The 20,501-nt window shown below is 58.7% G+C and overlaps 1 protein-coding gene across 1 annotated transcript in view; it reads right to left on the bottom strand.

The window, feature by feature from the left end:
- Window positions 1–20,032, bottom strand: part of PRRX2 (paired related homeobox 2) — a 41,281-nt gene extending 21,249 nt beyond the window's left edge. The window contains exon 1 of the mRNA XM_036261742.1: window positions 19,758–20,032. Within this exon, the coding sequence (XP_036117635.1) occupies window positions 19,758–20,010 (253 nt within the window). The 5' untranslated portion in view covers window positions 20,011–20,032. The remainder of the gene's footprint in view (window positions 1–19,757) is intronic.
- Window positions 20,033–20,501: the final 469 nt, after the last annotated feature.

A 20,501-nucleotide genomic window follows, 5' to 3' on the forward strand; every position in this document is an offset into this window, starting at 1 on the left:
AGAGAGAGGTGAGCTTTGAGACTCTATGGCCACTGTTTTAAATGCAGTTTGTGTAATTGTGCGTTTATATAATTTAACTTTTGAGCAAATCTGTATTTCACAACCAGCTTTCAAAGTTCTGGAAATTGACAGCTAGCTGTCCCCAGCCAAGTGCACGGTCTTTGGGATCAGACCGGCCTAGAGCCATGACCACTTACCCCAAATGAGCCGCAGTTTCTTCATCTGCAAAACGAAGATCTACCTACAGGGTGTCACAGGCGAGAACTCAGGTAGCAAGCCCAGTGCCGGTACGAGGCGAGAGAGCAGGAGATGATGAGGGATTCTGCAAATGTGAGGGCCAATTCCTGTGCAGGGCCCTAAGCTAAATGCACCACTGGGAGATAAACAGCATCACGTATTCACCTTTTACAGACCAGGAAGCCAAGGCTCCGAGACTGAGAACTTCCCCAAGGCCACCCAGCTAGCCGCCAGTGGCGGGGTCAGGAATCAAAGAGCAGGCAGGCTTATCACGGAAGACGAGAGCTTTGGGGGTTCAGAGGAGAGCTGGGGATGGACATGGCAGGGGAGCTTGAAAGAGGAGGGATTTGGAGAGGAGATGGGAGTGTGATGAGGGGCACAGGAGTGGCTCCCTGTGCCATGGGACCAGCACCCCAAAGCCACGGGCCTCTCGGAAAACAACAACATGGAACATTCCTGGCCTCACGTATACTTCACCTTCTTCTCGTGAGACCCTCAGTGCTCATAACCTCTGGGGAGTCTCAGCAGAGCAGGCCCTTTCCATTCCATTCTATGAATGGGGGGAGGGGTATGCTAGCCCAAAGCCACACAGGCAGAGGGTGGTGCAGCACGAACTGGTCAATGGTGGGCTCCTACTCATCCTACAAGACGCCATTTGAAAAGGCCCCTGTCCCCGAAGCCCAGAACTCCTTGTGCACATATCTGCTTCAGCCTTATCACAGTGGCTTCTAGGCTTGGTCCCGTCTCAAGCCCTATGGCTGTGAGCTCCTGGGTGCCTCTGTGGGCTCAGTGTAATTGAACAGTAATAGACAGCAGCAGAAATGTGGACCCAAGGAGCCCCTCCTGGTCTTTCTCCTTCAGAGTCAAATAGATCTTGTCCGGCCACCAATGGTGCTTCTCGGAAAACATGAGATTGATGTGCTATTGCACGTGCTTGGGGGCGGGGGCGGGAAGGCACAGAGAAAGGGGCAGAGACGAAGGGGGCAGTTCATGGTCAGTGCCCACACCATGGAACCTGGGTCCAGGATGGTTCCTCAAACAGCCCCTCTTCACATCATGGGACCTTTCCCAGTCCTCAAAGCCCTTTCTCATCTGCCCTCACCAACAGGGCCGGGGACACTGTCACTATTTGCTTTACACAAGGGGGAGCAGGCTCAGAGTCGCTGTGGTCTGCCCAGGCTTGCCCGGATGTGATGTGAGCTAGAGTCAGTCTAGCTGCCTCATCTCCTGGGCCATGCTACCTGCCTGCTCCCCAAATCTAGTGGGGATATGAAGAGCACCCACCCCTACTGGGCCATCAGAATGATTCCATGGACTCAGGTATTGTGACCGAAAGGCACCACAAGTCAGGCTGCTGGTTCTGTGACCTTGGTAAGTCATTTTGCCACCCTGTGCCTCAGTTTCCCTGTCGGTACAGCACTTCACTTGTGGACTGCTGTGAGAATTCTGTGGGATGATGTCTGGAAGGAGGTCAAGGCACAGGACATACAAGGTCGCTGTGGCTGACAAGCAGGCTTGGACCTCTACGCACCTCACCTACCTGGAGAGGGCGGCTGGACGGGCCAAGCGCCCTGCGTGCCACAGGCTCCATCTGTGCCCCTGCCCTCCTGTGAAGCATCCCTGAATGCCCAGTGCAGCCCATGTCTCACAGGCTCCCAGGACTAAAGAAGCAACCTGCCCCCCATCATACCCCCAACCCCCTCTGCAGGGGCCGCAGTGCAGGGGACTGTCCCTCAGCCAGCACCAGTCAAATATGGAAGAGTCAGCAACAGGTTGGATGCATTTGCTGAGTTCTCCCCTAAAGGGTGTCTGGCCCCCACCTGGGCACCTCTGATTTCATTAGCATTCTGCCGAGGTCTCCCCATCAGACCCACCAAGGCCCCCCACAAGAAAAAGCAAGACATTTATGTCTTCTCACAGAGGAGGGGCGGGGCCCTGGGTGAAGGAGGAACAGCTGATGTGAACACCAGTTCTGAGCTGAGGAACCAAAAGTTGCAGATGCGTGTCTCAGACACCACCCAGCACTCGCTGGGCCGGGACAGTGAGCCCCTCCGGGTCCCCGCCCCCACAAGCCTCACCAGCCACTGTCTTTGCACGTGCTACTCCCTGGGCTGGAATACTTTCCCCGCCTCATCAGGAAGCCCAAGCCAGTCTTCACTCTTACCTTCATCTCTTACCACTTCCCATAGGGACCTCCCCTCGCTGCCCAGTCACTTCACTACTGCTGATTGAACTTGCTTGGGCCGTTCCCTGTCCCTCGCTGGGGTTGTCTGTGTTGACAGTGGTGTCTGGCACAACGTAGGTGCTCAGTAAACCCTGGAGGCTGGATGGATGAACAGATGGACGGATGGACGGATGACTCCCGGCCCGGTTTTGTTTAGCCTTTAGGCCCACAATGCCTAGGGCCCAGAAGTTTTATCTAAGACCCAGGAAAATGGGAGACCTGAAATACACTTTTTTATTGGTTCCAAAATACATTGCAGAAGGGTGATTAATAAATGGTTAATGACATGTTGATTTCACATGGTAGCATGTCAACTGGACAACCGAAGTGCACCAGGGCTCTTGGCTGCGGGTACACTGCTACTGGAAGGGGGTCCTAGGCCCAGCAAGACCCCAACAAGCCCAGCACGCAGGCCAGGGCAGTAATGGCCCCTTCTGAAGCTACCTCCATGGCTACCTGCCACCATCCATCAGATCAGCCCAGATTAGAGACTGCTTAGCTTCGGTGAGCGACAGGCAGGCCGCGAGGGCCAGATAGGCACATTAGGCCCAGGAACAGGGAGTGCAGGGGGCCTCCATGGCACAGCTAGGCGGACAGGGACGCGATGGCAAAGGGTGGTCAATGCCTGCTGCCCAGGCCACCTCGATGGGCCCTGGTTACTTTGAGAGTCTTGGTGGAGACAGGCCCAGAGTGAGTTCCTGCTGGGTGACCTTGAGAACGTTACTTGGCCTCTCTGAGCCTTGGCTTCTTCACCTATAAAGTGTGCATAATAAAGGTTCTTCTGTGAGGATTAGGGGAGATAATACATGTGGAGCACATAAGGCAGGGCCTCTTCCTTACACACGTGAGCTCTGTTATAACCGGCGCCACCCTTTGGAGAGCACCTCCCCGGCTCCTTGGTCCAAGGCGGTCACATCAAGTCCCACCCCACGTGGCCCAGCCCTTGGCCAATCAGCACGCAGCTCCTTGGCGGCCACTGTGATTGGCTCAGCGGTGGGCAGGGCCCCAGGCTTGGCGGTAGTTTAAGCCCTGGATCCAGTGGTGCCTGAAGTCCCACCCTGGATTTTTAAGTTATGAATATCATGATCTTAGTTTTGTTTAAGCTGCCTGGGGCCAGCTTTCCGTCCCTCTAAGGTGACAGTCCTAACTGGCACACTGCTGAGCCCTGCACAGCGCCAGGGGGACCTGCGGACCCGCCTCTGGGGTCCTCGCTCCTAGTCCCGCCCCTGCCACGTGGGCTGTGTGGGTCCCGCCCCAGCTGATTGGCGAGGTGCATCCTTGCAGCCTGTCGGGAGGGGCTCCTGAGCCGGAGGGGCGGGCGGGGGTCTGATGCCTGCCCTGCCGGGTGCTGGCTGTGCAGCTTGGGATGGCGACACCCCATCTCTGTGCCCGAGGCCGCTGTCCTTCCCGGGCCGGGGGACCTTGCCGGCCCCGCACTCGAGTGCTGCTGGTCGTAGTTTGCGCCTGTCCCCTGTCAGCCCGACGCCCCCGGGGGCTGACAGCTCTCTGCCCAGTGTCTGCGCTTAGTAGGGGCGTGAGGAGCATGTCGCGTGCAGGGCCTGTTTCTCCCCTGTAAATGGGAATCTTGATAGCTTTCTGTAGAGACGGGTTGGGGGAGCAAACGGCTTAGGCCTAGTGGGGGCCCCTTCAGGAGGGACAATTTGTTACTGGGATGAAGGGGGTCCCAGCCGGGGCTCCCTGTGGACAGTGACTTCACTCAAAGAAGTGACTAAGAGTGGCATGGCCGGCACTGGCACAGCGGGGAGGAGGGAGGGTGGGGGCACCGGTCCGAGGTCTCCCCGCGCCTGGGAGCCAGAGCCCCTCCCCCACCTCGCTCCGGCGGCCCAGGCTTTTGTCTGTCTGCTGTGCCCAAGGCGGAGTAGCACTGTCCCCGGGATGGACACAGACCCCCGGGATGGACACAGACCCGCTGAGAGGGTGGCGACACGCCTGCACCCCGCCCCTCCCTCTCACCCAGGATGTGCCAAAGGAACCCCGGAAACAAACGAGCCCTCCTCACACTGCTCCGCCCCAGGGTGCGGCTGGGGTGGAGGGAGACTCTGGCCTTGACGTGGAGCTGCAGGAACAGGGAGTGCAGGGGGGCCTCCATGGCACAGCTAGGCGGACAGGGACCCCCTTTTTGTGTTGGTACACTCCCCATCCCCATGCTGGGGAGATGAGGGGCCCTGGGGGCCAGCAGCTGCCAGGGCTGCGGCCGGGTCCTCTCAGGGACCTGCCTGTGAGTGGCTAGTAATAGTGGCAGCATCAGTAGGGACAGCAGCAGCAGGCCAGGTTCCAGGACCAGGTGAAGCGCTTCCTACCTCTGCTTCCTCACAACCCACTTATCATCCCCACTTTACAGATGAGGAGGCTGAGGCTCAGAAAGGGGAAGCCCCTTGCCCCAGGGAGTGAAGAGGGGCGGGTCTCACTCACTGGCCCAGCTCGGGCAGCCTCTCCCTGGGGCCCCTCTGGCACAGGAGGAGACTCCAGCCCTGGCCACCACTCCCCGGAGCTGCTGCCCTCCTGACCAGGATCACCCCGCCTGTGCCTGCAGTGGGTGCCTGGGGCAGCCCCCACTCTCCCAGCCTCTGCTGTTGCTCCTGGTTTCAAGAAAAAAGCGAATATTTGTCATGATTCCCACGGAGCCCAAGCAACTGCCATGGAGCTCTCCAGAGCCCGAGTTCTGCAGGACTCTGAGCTGGCCCCTGGGTGCGAGAGGGGCACACCTCACCTTTGGACTAGGGTGATGGTTTTCCTCCCTCCGCCCTGACCCAGCTTCAGCCCACATGGTCCCCAGGCCCACTATTCACTCACATTTCCATCTGGTTCTGGTTCTGGTTCTGGGCGTGGAGGGAGGAGAGGGCTTGGGGAAAAGCTGAGAGCTGGCACCGGTGGAGGTAAACCCGATACGTTTGCTTGCTTCCTTGGCACCCCAAGCCCTGTGCACTTCCCTGACACCTCCTCCATACACCCTGGGCTGCCTGATCATCATGGAACCTGCTTCTGGTGGCCGCTCGGACCTGACGGTCCTGGGCAGAGAAAGAAGCCAACATCGGGAAGGCGCAGGGAAAGCCAGCTTCGATTTCCGCTTTCCTACCAGTGCAAACACCATGTCTGAACCAGCTCTGCTGGAGCCCAGGCATCAGCAGAGTGCAAGTGCGTGCCCGTGTGTACCGGTGCATTGTGTGTGTGCATGTTGTGCATGTATGAGTGTCTGTGCATGTGTGTGTGTACTGGTGCAGTGTGTGTGCATGTATGAGTGCGCACGTGCGTGTGTGTACTGGTGAACTGCATGTGCATGCACACGTGTGTATGTGTGTGTTGTAGCTAGGTGGTGAGAACCCATCTGTAATCCCTGAGGGAGTATATCTGAATATCTCAGCCTCCCTCCTCACGCCATTTTATCCAAGGCCATCTAGAATTTGCAATTAATCTCTCATTTGAATTGTTAACCTCAAATACCACATTATGAAAATAATAGTGTTGTGTTTTATAGATGGCATTTGTCATGAAATGATGCATGGTTACTGCCGGCCACGGAAAATAAAGCAAGATGTTCCTTCTGCAGGGGAGCAGCAGGCAGCTCCCACAGGCGGGGCTGCCGTGACCAATGCCATCCTTCGGGAGGGGACCCAGGCCACCAGGCAGGGCTGGGCAGGGCACAGGTGTCTGGGTCCTGAGTGTGTGTTGGGGGCACCCAGAGCTGGATAAGCTGTCTCCTTTCTGAAAAGCACGGGCATCCGCAAAGGCCAGTGGGGTCAGCTCCTGGGACCCAGAACCTGTTCCCAGTCTCAGCTCCGCCTTCTGGGAGGCCTCGGGAAACTCCTTCCTCAGTTTCCCCACCTGTGAAGGGGGCTTGACAGCCCTAACCTGGGCATCTGCCTCCTCCTCCCTAGTGTCAGGGAGTGAAAGAGAATACATTAAACTGGTGTTGACTGAGCACCTACTGGGGGGAGATGGGCAGAGAGCTGAGCCCCCCCTGCGGGATGTCAACCCTTTTGAACCACCAACCCCCAGGTACTCTCACTGTGACCATTTGCAGACGGAGAACTTGAGGCTCAGAGAAGTGAGACACTTCCCCGAGATCATCCATTAAGTGGGGGTGAGTTTGGGACCAGGAGCTACAGCTAAGCCAGATCCCTACCAGCCACATGACCTGCCCTGAGAAGGCAGGGTCCCCCTGGGACTCTCCGGAGCTGACTCTGTTTCTATGCCTGCCGAGCTGCATGGGGGACAAAGCAGGCTGTCCTGGGACAAGAGCAGCTCTGGCGCCCGCCCGGCACCTCTGCTCCAGCGTTATCATCTCTTACCCGTCCCGTCCCAAGCCAGCCTGGAGTCTGCGTGAGGTCACAGTGAGTTCACTGGGGGCTCCAGGCCAGCGGGGTGAGGGACGCCCCATGCCCTCAACACACAGCCCATCTTTCTGAGCCTCAACTTCCTCATCTGGAAAATGGGACCATAAGACTGCTGACCTCCTGGAGTATCTGGGAGGAATTAGTGAGATGATCCGACAGGGTTTAGCACATAGCAGGTGCACAATAGACCGTCCTGACTGCTGGGGTCTTGGTGCTGATGACAGTGATGAAAGCAACACGCTCGAAAGCCACTCCCACCCGTCATCCAGTTCCACCACCCAACTCGGCCACAAGCACCCCAAACTCCCTGCGTCCCCCCAGAGATGCAGGCTTGCAGCCAGACGGCCCGAGCCAACCGCCCTCGTGTGATGGGTGTGCGAGTGAAACCCCACCTCAGGGCTGCTGTGCACAAAGCCCCAGCGTTGGGCCGTGACTTTGCACAGCCGTCCTGCAGATGGATCGGGGAGCCCGACACTGGTACCCGCCCTGCCTCTGGTTCTGAAGGGCCCGAGAGCCTCCCCTCCCCAACTTGGGATCTTAGACCTCAGAGTGGCTGGGTCGGGCGGCCAGTGAGGGCTGGTGATCGGCTCCTTTGGAGAGGAAGGAACCCCTCTCTCTAAAAGAGGCTCTGGGCAGCTGGGACACAAACACTGTCCCCAGATTAGCCATTCAATTCCCACATGACAGGAGAGCTCCTGGGGAGGGCCTGGGTGCTCCAACACGGCAAATGCGTGAGGCTTCTGCAGAGCCTCCCCACTGCTATCAGTACAAAAACCCAGAGTCCTGAACCAGGCGGCCGTCATCCGGCCCCTCCGCCTGCTGCCTCCCAGCCCTCTGTCCCGGATGAGCTAGTCCCTCCCCATCTGCTCCCTCTGCACTGCTGTTCCCTCCACCCGGAGCAACCTCCCCAACCTCCTTCTGGCTCGCTCCACTCACCCTCTGGTCCCTCCTAAAGTCCGCTTCCTCCAGGAAGCCCACCCTGAACCCCAGACCAGGGAGGGAGGTCCATGATCTGTTCCCATCACAGCCAGGACATTTTCTTAACAGGGACCACACCTCCCTTGTTCCCTGCTGGGACCCCAGTGTTCAGCCCTCAGCCTGGCACTGAGTAGGCGCTCAGCAAATATCTGTGGAAGGAAGGAGGAAAGGGTTTGTGGGGTGCCACCCAATTTCCCTCCCTCGAGAGAGAAACCAGTCCTCAGAAAGGCAGCCGCCCACTGCCCAACCCCAGCTCTGCTTGGCCTCAGATTTGAATTCACTGCAACGGCCACAGTTTTCTTTCAACAAGGACCCCCTTTCGGCTGCATCAGATCTTCGCCTTTGCTTTTTCCCTCCCAGTGAAACCGGAGTAGAAGTAGTTTTTACTTTTCTTGTCTCCAGCAATTTCCCGCTTGGAGCCCTGACACTCCGCTGGGTGTGGTGGCAGGGCCGCCAGCTCCCAGGGAGAGGCTGGCCTTTCAATGAAAACACGGCTCCCAGAGGCCTGGTTGTCCCAGGCCCCCAGCGCCAGCCCCTCCATCACAGCCCAGCCCAGCGCCCTCGCGCCTGCCTGCTCGGGCCAGGCTTTGACCGGGTGGCCCCGGAAAAGCCGCACCTTGCTCAGGGCACTGCAGAGGTTTCCAGGGGAGAACTGGGGAGACAGGAGGCACAGCCCCCCGACAGGGCCCCGGCTGCTCCCTGCAAGAGAACACTAGCTGCCTCACCATGTGGGGACCCTGCATGGGGTGGCCAGTGCTGTACCTGGGTTCTGGGGAACCACTGCCTATCTCCTGGGTGACCTTGGGTGAGTCGTTTGGCCTCTCTGAGCCTCAGTTTTCTCATCTGTAAGAGGGGGTAATGCTTCACTGCCCTCGTAAGGCTGCTGAGAGAATTCAGTGAGAGGCTGAACGAAACAGGGCTGGAGCCCGGCGGGGAAGAGCGGACAGCGGGGAGCGGGCTGCCTTCCTGCTCCACCCCCGGTTAGGGGCCCGGCCTCACCCCGGGTTAGGGGCCCGCACCTGCGCACTGAACCACAGGTGAATGAATGGGTGAATGAATGAATCCCACCCAGCTTCCCTGGAACCAAGGAGCAAGGCCTATCGGGAGAGCCAGGGGCACAGAGTTGAACACAAAAGGCCTGTTTTCTGGAGCTTTCTCTTAAGAGGGAAAGAGAAAACAATTCGCTGACTTGTCTTCTCTCCCACCTTTGGGGTGTTTCTCTGGACGTCCCTCCCTAGTCTGGGGTGCCCTTCCTTCTCCAGGCCAGAGCCCCCGAGCTGTGAGGATGGTGCTTCGGGTCCGGGGGCGATGCCGAATTTACAGGCCCCTCTGGCTTCCAAGCCCAGGGGGTGGGGGCGGGGGCGTTAAGAGACCTCCTGCGTCAGTGAGTGTGGGGACAACCCACTCTTCAAAGGTGAGCTCACCCTCTGCCATTAGCAGGGAGCCGGGTCGGGTCCACTTCTGTGTCCACCGCTCTTTGCTCTTCACAGGATCAGGAAAGGGGGACCGACTCAGGCTTCTCCACCTGCTGTGTCGCCTTGGGCAAGTCACTGAACCTCTCTGAGCCTCCGTTTCCTCAACTCTAATCATGACAGCAGAACCTTTCTGAGCACCTTCTCCCGTGCTCAGCTATTCGACTCCCGTCACTTAATATCCTTAAAACCACCCTTCAGGCAGGCACACATCTTCTCAAACGACAAACAAGGCCCTCAGAGAAGAAGCTGGTCCAGGTCCCACAGCTGGTCAGGTGGGGGCTTGGCGCCACCGTCCAGGGCGCTGTCCCCTCACGAACACACCCTCAGTGACTGGTTCTCATCAGCAAGGACAGAGGGGAATGACTGAGTCAGAGGAAGGAGATCCGGGTCCCACAGGTTGCAGGGGAAGGCCCAGGAGAGGAGGGGGTGCCAGGCTCTCCCGAGGGCCCCGCACCCTCCTGGGGTGGGGGCAGGCGCGAGCTGCCCACTGGCTGGACCAGCTGCCCACGGCACCATCTTGAGAGCATTAGGGGCTGCTGTTAACAGATGTTTTCTGTTACGTGTTATTTGTTAGTCTAATGAAAGGAGGTGCACTCGCTTTCAAGACCTCTGCGTTCTGTGGGCTTTTATATGGGAGGCCGCGCGGAGCTCTGGCGGCCAGAGGAGGCCGGCGGCCCCTGCCAGGCGCGCCCGGCGGCTCGGCTTTGATTCTGAGGTTTGCAGCCATCCGAGTGGTAATTCCAGCCCTGGTTAAATGTCATTTTTAATAACGCCATCTCGGGCGTGTAAACCTCTGCGCCCGTGGCAAGAGGGAGGCCTGCAGTGGGGGAGGACGGACAGCGAGGCGGTGGGGGCTGGTGGACAGGCTGGGGCAGTGGACGCCGGACCCGGGGATGCTTCCAGGGAAACCTGCAGGGTGTGGGGGGGAGAGGAGCAGGCAAGCAGGATGTCACAGGCATGACGGAGACCCTCCCCCAGCTCAGCAGAGAGGCTTCTGACCGCCCACCACCCACGCTGGCGGCTAGAGGGTGTGAGTACACTCAAGGGGACAGAGAGAAATCGTCCCCTGGCGCCTCCTTCATTCCAGCTCTTTGGGCTGCCTGGAGCGGGTGCCTAGTAGGTGCTCAATGCGTGCTGGTGGCCAGTCCATAACTGCTCCCTGCAGCGAGCCAAGCCTCCTGCACAAAGGGAGGCCTCTGGGAAGGCAGGGCTCGGCCTCAGAGCAGCCCCCCCCCCCCGCCCCCGTGCTGGACCCTTGGGGCCTTCAGTTGATGCCAGGCTTCCCATGGCAGCCCAGGCTCCGCGGCCTCTCCATCCCCCAATCTGAGGCGGAGGAGAGAGCAGAGCCAGCGCTGGAAGGGCTTCAAGGGCACACTGGCTCTTACCCTCAGGGCCTGTTAAATGCAGAGGCCCAGGCCGGGCCCTGGGTTGAACACGCATTTTTTTTTTTTTTATCCTCACCCGAGGATATTTTTCCATTTTTTGTACAGATAGAGTGGGAGGGAGAGAGGAAGGAAGAGAGAGAGAGAAACATCGACGTGAAGGGACACATCGAGCGGCTGCCACCCGCACGACCAACCAGGGCCGGGGACAAACTGCAACCGAAGTACGTGCCCTTAGCGGGAACTGAACCCGGGTCTCTCCGGACCGCAGGCCAACGCTCTAACCGCTGAGCCAAACTGGCCAGGGCGAGAACACGCATTTTTAACTTGCTCCCCGGGTAATGCTCATGCATTCATTCCTGGGACCACAGGATGACAAACAGATGGTCCAACCCCCTCACATGGGGACACCGAGGTTCAGAGGAGTGACTGGGTATAGGGCGGGGCAAGCCCTAGTTTCCTGCCTCCTAGTCCGGGGTCCCTCCTACTGCCTTCTAAGCAGCGATGTCACAGGAGGTGGCATACTCCCACCCTGTCAGTCTTCAAGCAATGAGCTTGCTCGGCTCTGTGGAAGCTTCCGGGTCTCCAACCCACGAGGCCTCCTGCTTGTCCACTGTCCCACACCCAGAACCTTCTCCAAAGATGGCAGTCTGCCCAGCAGCCCCTGTCCACCTCTCGGGCCTCGGGGTCCCAGCTTCTTGGCTTCTCTAACCCCTTCGCCTCCGCTCCCTCCCAGCTCTTCTCACTGACCCCCAAACCGGATGGTCCTGGCTGCCCAGCCCACGCACAGAAAAAAGAACGGATCACAAAGAGGGGCCAAGAATAATGTCTTCCAGAGCCTGCTTCATTTTTAGGACGCAATAAAAGATATCATTAGCCGTAAAGAGCCCCATGTGGACGGTGCCCTGTCATCATGGTGGCCCCTCAGAGTCAGGCTGGGAACAAGAGCTTCCCAGATGTGGAGGGAGCACAGGGCGAGGGGGCAGCGAGAGCATCTGGGTCTTTTAACGACCTTCACTCCCAGGACATCTTGAGATTCCACTCCGGGTTCTGGCTGGGCAGGCTCTGCCCTGAGTTCCAGGGAGGCTCCGCCTGTTGAGGGCAGCAGCTCGCACCCTGCTCCTCCCCGGCCAGGGAGCACCCAGCCTCAGGCCCCTGCCCCATGGCGCCCAGCCTCCGGGGGCCGCTAGGCACCCAGTCTCCCTGCTCCCGCTCAGCATGGGAGCCGGCAGCGACAACTTTCCCCAGCTCCCTCTGTCTACACAGGAAGCTCCCACGGTGCTCTCCTACTCACCACCTCGCAAAAGGCACTTAACCCTTGGCCCCGGCCACCGGGATGTGGCTGCTCATCTCGTCACTCCGCCTGCGGCCACTCTGGCCATTGAAAGCCTAGCCTTGATTTCTGGGCCAGGCGGGAGCCTCATGATTTGGGGTGTGTGTTGTGGGGGGGAGGGGTTGTGTATGTTTAGGGGGGTGGGAGCATTGTGTGTGTCTGTGAGTCTGGGAAACCAGTCTGCCATGTGGTCCCCAAATGCCAGCCCACGACAAAAGTTTGCACCGACCTACCGCAAAATGAGAAAATCGGGCAATTTGAGAGTTTTGTTTTGTTAAGCTCAATGAAGTCAGTTTCGAGCACCATTCTCGACTCCGAGATGAGGATGGTAAAAGGTTCTTTCTTGGATAAACAGATGGGGCAACAAGATGGTCGTTGTGAGCAAATGCTTTTCTTGGCAACTTTTAAAACTGCCCACTCTCTGCCAGTTCCTCTAAGTGCCTGGAAATTTCACCCAGGCTTGAAATCCAAAAGCCTCGGCAGGTCACAGGAGCTCAAGGCCTGGCCCGCAGTCGGCTCGGAAAGTGATTGTTGAATGAATGGATGGGTGGGTGGGTGATGGGTGGGTGGATGGATGGATGGGTGGATGGATGGATGAATGGGTGGATGGGTGGATGGGTGGATGGATGGATGGATGGATGGGTGGATGGGTGGATGGATGGATGGATGGATGGAGTGGGTGTGGGGGCTGGGGGTGGGCTGGGAAAGGAGGCCTATCCTAGTGATATTCTTCAGTCAGGAACCTTCCACATCTCCCATGTGCAGCCTACAAAGGGTAAGGGAAGCCATCTGGATGTTTCTGGGTGGAAAGGGTTCAAATGCCCCTCACACCCACACCTTCCAACACCCCAAAGCCTGGCCGTCTCCACGCTGCCCGGCCTGCCCCATCCGCCCAGCCTGGCCCCTCTCCAACAGGCCTGTGACGCAGGCAGGTTACAAAGGACATCAAGGAGACCCCTCCCCTGACGGCCCTGAATATAGCCCACACCTGCCTGGGAGGGGGTACCCCGGCCGGGCCACCGCATCGGGACGGGGCTGCAGGAATGGCCGCGTCAGTGCTGGAGAACAGGGCTTCGGAACAGACGGGCCTGGGCTGGAATCTCATTCATGGGAACGTGTGACCTTGGCAAGCGGCTCAACTCTGAGCCTCAATTTCCCTCTCCATAAAGGGAGGATAATAGCTCTGGCCGGTTAGAGCATCGGCCTGAGAACCAGAGTCCTGGGTCTGATTCCAGCCAAGGGCACGTACCTGGGTTGCGGTTCGTCCGCGACCCACCCAGGGCTGCGGGAGGCAACCAATCGATGTGTCTCTCTCACACTGATGTTTCTCTCTCTCCCTCTTCCTCCCTCCCTCCCACACTATCTGGAAAAATATTTTTCCATATAAATGGAAAAATATCCTCGGGTGAGGATTAAATAAATAAATGAATAAATAAATAAATGGACCACCTTCCATGGTTATCAGGAGAACAATGAGGGGTGACGCCTGTGGAGGCCCGGCCAGCTCGCAGGAAGCGTTTGGCCTGCAAATGCTGCGGTCAGTGTCACCCTGCCCCCTTCCAGGCCCCAGACAAACCTTGGCCCAAGTCAAGTCTCCCCGCAGACTGGTAGGGCTTCCCCTGCCCCTCTCCTCCAGCCTGAATGCTGAGCTGTGCGGGCAGAGAGGCCTGGACTTGGAATCCAAAAGCTAATCCCACCCCTTTTTCCCAGCTGGGGGACCTTGGGCAAGTTGCTTTGTTTCTCTGAGCCTCCAAAAACTAGGGGTGGCAATCACTGACCCTGCCTGATTCACAGGGTGGCTGTGAGTGTCTCAATGAGTTGTCATGGAGACCCTGTATTGAGCACCTACGATGTGCTAGGCACGTCTCCCACGACCACTCAGGGCTCACCACACCTCTAAGGAGCTGCACTGTCCATTGTTCCCATTTCACAGCAACACTGAGCCTCAGGGTGCTTTCCAGGTTGCAAGGGTGGTGTGCAACCAGGTATTAGCACTACTGCCCCAAGGTTACTTTTCCAGAGTCTTCTGGAGGGAATAGTGACAACTCCAGCCCTGCTGAGCTTCAACCCGCAGGGAAGGGCCCTTGTGGGGATGCTAGCTCGTCCAAGCTGCTGTACCAGGCCCCCAAGCTCCACCCAAATGATCTACTAGCTGAAGGGGCAAGACCACCCTGGAACCAGGAACAAAGACCCAGAGATATGGACGGCGGCTCCCTCCCCCAGCCCCCAGGAAGATCCGGCCCTGCTCCAGCTGAATTCCCTGGGTTCTCACCGTCTAGGCCTTGTTCCTGGGCCTCCCACTCACTCTTCCTCTCTCCTTGCTCCTGGAACAAACCTCATCTATCTGCGGGTCCATATTTCTGGGGACCCATTACGGGGCATCTTCTCAGCCTGGATCAAAGTATAATAAAGGCCCTGGCCAGTCTGGCTCAGCGGTTAGAGCATCGGCGCAGACCAGAGAGTCCCAGGATCGGTTCCCGCTAAGGGCACGTACCTCGGTTGCAGTTTGTCCCCGGCCCTGGTTGGGGTCATGTGGGTGGCAGCCAGTCGATGTGTCCCTCTCACATCGATGTTTCTCTCTCTGCCTCTTCCTTCCTCTCTCACTCCCGCTCTATCTGATGATAAATGCACAAATGTCCTCGGGTGAGGATAAAATATATATATATATAATGAGAGACAGGAGGGGCCTCTCTCAAACGCCTGAGCGCTGCCTGGCGCTGTTCAGGTGGGAGACTGAGAAGCGCTGTGACATGCCCAAGGTCACACATGGAGATAAGAGCAAAAGCCAGGACCTGAACCTGGTGTCCTGACCCCCAGCCCAGCCAATGTCCTTCACTGCAGAGGGCTCTGCCCCCACCCCCACCAGGAAGTGGATGAAAGGGGAGGGAGGGAGGGAGGGAGGAGAGGAAAGCAGGCTTGTGGTTAAAAGGCTCGGCTTTGGAGAAACTCTGTCTTTCCCCCACCGGCCCTGCTCGGCCAGGGGTGGGGAACCTTTTCTCTGCCAAGCGCCATTTGTATATTTATAACACCATTTGCCGGCCATACAAACTTATCAACTTAAAAACGAGCCTGCTGTGTTTGGTCAGGCTGCTTTGGCGGGGCGCGCGATGTGAGCGGGTATTGATTTCTGGGGCCTTCTAGGGCCCGCGGGCCAGGCCTTCCCCACCCCTGGCGGCTGCTCGCACAGGCTGCTGGCTTCCTCCCATCTCTCTCCTCCACAGCCTGGCGGCCACGGCCACCACCTTTCAGAGCCAGAGAGAGGCCAGCTAAGCCTGAAGTCCGCTATGGAGAACAGTACGGCGGTCCCTTAGAAACGAAACACGGAATCACCATTCCATCCAGCGGTTCCACTTCTGGGTATTTTGAACCCAAAAGCATGGACGGCAGGGACTGAGCAGATATTTGTGCACCATGTTCGTAGCAACACCATTCACAACGGTCCAAGGTGGAAACAACCCAAGCGTCCACAGACACATGACGGATAAACAAAATGTGGTCCATCCACACAATGGAACACTATTGTCTTTTTTTTTTTTTTTTATCCTCACCCGGGGACATTTTTGCATTAATCTTCAGATAGAGCAGGAGGGAGAAAGGGAGGAAGAGAGAGAGAGAAACATCGATGTGAGAGAGACACATCGACTGGCTGCCACCCACATGACCCCAACCGGGGCTGGGGACAAACTGCAACCGAGGTACGTGCCCTTTGCAGCGGCAGAACCCGGGACTCTCTGGTCCGTACGTAGGCTGACGCTCTAACCGCTGAGCCAAACCAGCCAGGGCGGAATACTATTGTCTTAATAAGAAAGGAGATTCTGACACCTGCTACACCATGGATGAACCTTGAGAAAAATGCTGAGTGAAATAAGCCAGAAGAACAAACGCTGTGATTCCACGTATATGAGGTCCCTAGAGTTGTCAAATTCATAGACTCAGAAAGAAGAAGAGTGGATGCCAGGGGCTGGGGGAGGGGACTTAAGTGTTTGATGGGGACAAAGTTTCCATTTGGGAAAATGAAAATTTTCTGGAGCTGATAGTGGCGATGGTAGTGCAACAATGTGAATGTACTTAATGCCACTGAATGTATGCTTAAAAATGATAACTCTTAATTTAACTAGATTTTACCAGTATGGAAAACTTAAAAATTGGAGGCAAGTCCCCTAGTCTCTGGAACTCGATGGTCCCTGCAGGTCCACCACTCAGACACCCGGCCCTGCCCACCCATCACTGGCAAGAGGAGGGGCAGGTTTCCACCCCAAAGTGTGGCTCCGGGGCACATCTCCAAGGCGTCCTGATCAGCCCCCCTTGCCCAGGCCTCTGCCCACCCCGGGCTCAGCCGGCCCTCAGACTGCAGGCATCCCCCCATCCCGCATCTCTGGGAAGTGGACCTGCTAGGCCCTGAGGTTTCCCGGAACAGGTACCAGCCCTGCTCTCTGGTGGCCTCCTCCGCCTGGGCTGGGGGCCCCTCGCCGCTGGCTCCCCGGCTTTGTTTATTTTCACAGGGTGTCTGCATCTCTGTTTCCGCCCTGCCCACAGGAGGGAATGCTTTCAAGAAAATCTCAGTTATTAATGTGGTTTCTTTTGTTGTAAGTCATTGCAAAGGCAGCGAAGGAGGGTTTATTTTCCTAACGTGCTTGGCATAGCTCAGCGCCCCGGCGCAGACCTCAGCGTTTGACTTGGGAGGAACCCGAGACCCCGGTTTGCTCTGAGTCACCGGCGAAGCCACAGCCTTCCAGGCCAGTTCCGGGGGAGCCGAGTCTGGGAAAACCATTGGCAAGCATATGCTATATCTACTGTAGGCTTTGTGAAAACAAAAGGGTGAAAAACACGTTTAAAACTCTTTTGAGCCTGCTAACCTGGCAGGTTGAAAAGAGACCCATTTTCTAACTCATTTGCTTCCCTAGGGGCCCTGATTTTTCTAATAGGGGCACCCCATCTCTTTGTGGCAGCCCCTTTCCTTGGACCAGAAACAACACAAACCACAGGAAAACCCACTTGCAAGCTCGTCTGAATCCTCAGTGAGGCTCAGGGCTCCCTGCGGGCCCGGGACCGCAAGACAAAGTCACAGCCCAAGGCCCACGCCTGCTGGCCTGGGGTCCAGAGCCCTGGCGGGCGCCCGGAGGGTGGTTGCCTGCTTCGAGTCCAGTGATGTGGGCTGAGTTGTAAGGAGGAGGAAATGAGAGGTCCCTTCCCCTCCACCTTCGGAGACATCCAGGCTTGGGAATTCAGTCAGCGGGGCGTGGGGGTGAGGGCGGGGGGTACCTGCCTGAGAAGAAAGGAGACTGGAAGCTGGCCTCTCCTGGTCCCCTTTCTGTCAGCAGGCCTAGACCCAGGGACTCCGCAGGCCTGGGGGCAGCCACAGGGCACTCTGCCCCTGCTCCAGCGTCTCTCCTGGCAGCGGGCACCCCTGGAATGCGCCCAGCTGGCCTCGGGAGGTGCTTGACTCTACATAAAACATTTGGATTTCATGGGCTAGTGATTTGTTTTCAATCTGATGCATGAGTATAGAATTACCTCCTTTTAATTTTGCCAAGTAAAGACATTAACATAAAACACTCTCCAGTTATTATCCCCATTTCATTAAAAAAAAAAAAGTGTGTTTTAAAACCAAAAATGAGTAGGGAAGATGTAATCCCAAATACAAGAGAATCCTTTAAACTGGAATTTTTAGCTTCTTGAACAAGTCCTCATATTGTCAGGTTTGCCTCAATTTGCAGAGTCCCCAGGCCAGAGCTGGGCAGGCCTTACACGGCCAGGGGCAGAGGCGAGCGCCCATGAGCCTGACCAGACTGCCTGCGGCCCCCGGGCCCCCACCTGAGAGCACGCGGATGGCTGCCCTCAGGCCTAGCCCACCTGACCCCGAGCCAGTGTCCTCTGTCCCCAGCACCTGGCTATTGCCAGGGTGCCAAAGCCCTTCCTTAGGAAAAGGCCCCAAAGCCTCCCGGGCTCTTATTCAGAGTGGCCTGGCCCCAGGGGCTGCTGGTCAGACCCACTACCCAACCTGATACCTGGGGGCTGCCAGTGGCCCTGTCCACACACCTAAGTCCCCCATGAACATCAGCTGTTCTCCCCACAAAATCCCTCTGTTTGGAGACCTTCTATGTTGTGTCCAGGAGAAGCAAACCTTCCACCGTCTGTCCCCATGGGCAGGGCCAGGGTGGACATGGGCATCCATCCCTGGCCAGGCCTCCTTCCTTCTCTCCCAGTCACCCCTGCACCCCTCTCTTCTCTCCTCGCCTTCCTTCCTCCCTCCATTGCTTTACCTTCACTTTGCTCCTCCTCTCCACACCCCACGGGTCCCCCATTCATCAGGGTAAAATCAGACACCAGCTGATCCTCCCATGAGACCTGAGATCCCAGAAGAAACTGAAGATGGAAGGGCTCCTGGTCCCGTACGAGAGGGCACCCCATTTTACCCCTGGCCCAAACCGGACACCTTCCTTCCACTTTTCCATCAGGGACATCTCAGCTCCCAGGGTGGGTCTGCCCACTTCATGTTTACTCCTGAGGGTGAAGAGAGGTGTCAGTTGGCTGTGACTGGTAGGTGGTGGATGCCACTGAGAGGGAGCCAGAGGCCACAGGAGACAGCTGGCAGCAGCTGGGCACTCTCTGAGCTGCAGGCATGTGTCAGGTGTCCCCATGTACACACACGCTCCCAACAAGGTTTCAGAGGAGGCTGCAGGCCCCTCAGCTCTCCCTGCAGCTCCTCTCATCTGAGAAGCAGGGCATGCAGACAGCAGGGACTCCCCTGAGACCTGGAGGCTGGTGCAGGAAGTGGGGGTCCCCAGGGGCAGGTGGGAGGGCTGCTGGAATCAGGTGGGTGACTCTTAAGGGGCCCAGAGCCTCCAGCAGGCCAGCCTGTGCCCTGGACCAGGCAGTGGTCCCAGAAGAGCCCAGTTCCTCTTCAGGGTGTGGGTGAGCTATGGGACTTGGGTGGCCCCTCATGAAACTGCCTGGAGGCTGGACCTTCGCTTTATTTCCCTCTTCTGCCCTTGCTGCCCCTCCCACTTCTTACCAAGGGCTCAAGACTCTTTTTTGAAAAAAGCCACTTGGGTGGGTTGTTTGTTTTTAAAGCCCCTTCCTGATGACCTTTAACCTTATCAGGAGAAGAGAGGCCTCGCTGGCTCTGTGGGGCTGAGACATTCCACCCAGGAAGCTGCTAGTGGGGTAGACTGGGGGTGGGGGCAGGCCTGGGGACCCCAGCCGAGGAAGCCAAGTCTTAAGAAGTCCTGGTACCGGGGTGGCGTCCCCGAGGGAGGAGCGCAGAGTTGGAAACCCAGCTCTGTGACTTGGCTGCTCTGCTCCTCGGAAGCCTCAGTTTCGCCAGCTGTATAATCACACCCACTTTCTCAGGCTGCGTGGGAGTGGGGCGCGAGGGCTGCGCTGGAGCTGGGCCCAAAGGCACCCACCCCCGACCCGACACCCCTACGACGTGCGATGGCTAGGGCCAGACGGCAGCCCCAACCCGGTGGAGAGCTCTGGGCTCCGCAGCCCTCCCCATCACAAAGGACAACCGCAACTGTGACCGCAGGGCGGCCAGTCGAACAGCGGTTCGCGGGGCGCCCGTACCCCGGGGAGTCCTGCCACACGCAGCGCCTCTGCCAGCGCCCCGCTCTTCCCCAGCCCGGGATCCGGCAGCCCTAGCGCCCCGCACCTCTGCCCGCCGCATGCGCGCTCCTTGGGCCGCGCGAGCCCCCAGCCTCGGCCCCCGCGAGCCCGGGACCCCGCGTTCCGTTCCCACGCCCGGGCCGCACCCGCCAGACCCGCACTCACCGTCCTGCGGCGCCGCCTCGCTGCCGCTGCTGCCCCCGGACGGCTCCCGCGCCGCGCCCTCCCGCGCGTCGGCCCCCGCGGGCCGCGCCGCCAGCCGCCCGGCCGCCGCCACCTCCTCCAGGTCCAGGAGGTGGCTCACCGTGAAGTTCTTGCGCGCCTGGGCGCAGTCGCCGGGCCCCAGCGCGGAGGGCGGCGGCGGGCCCGGGCCCAGCGCCGGCTTGTCCAGGGCGAAGGCGGCGGCCGCGCTGTCCATGCCCGCGAGCCGCCCCGGGGTCGCCGGCCGGGTCGCCGGCGGGGTCGCAGCCAGCGCGCCCCGCCGCCCCGCGCCCCACCCCGCTCCGACCGCCTCCTGGCTCCGCGGCCGCCCGGCCCGCCCGGCGCTGACGTCGGGGGAACCAACTTTCCTCCCTCCCCTCCTCTGCCTCCTCGCTCGCTCCCAAGTTGCTAAAACACGAGCTGCTCCGGCCACACGCCCCTTCTTGAAGCAAACCTCGCCCCGGCCTCTCCTCCTCCCCCTGCTCCCCGCCCCCCGGGCTTCGGGCAGGGCGGGGGTCCTGCGCCGAGTCCCGCCGGCGGCTGGGGACGGGGAGAGGGGCAGACGAAAGGGTGTCGCCCTCCCCACCCACATTTTAAGGAGTGGGAACTTCAGTGTTGTGTGTATGCGTGGCTTTGTTTTTGTTTTTAAACCCCCAACAAGTGTCTGGAGAGGGGATAGTGGAGGGGTTAGCAGCCTCCACCCTCCAC

This window comes from Molossus molossus, unplaced genomic scaffold, assembly GCF_014108415.1.
Source record: "Molossus molossus isolate mMolMol1 unplaced genomic scaffold, mMolMol1.p scaffold_m16_p_14, whole genome shotgun sequence".
NCBI lineage: Eukaryota > Metazoa > Chordata > Mammalia > Chiroptera > Molossidae > Molossus > Molossus molossus.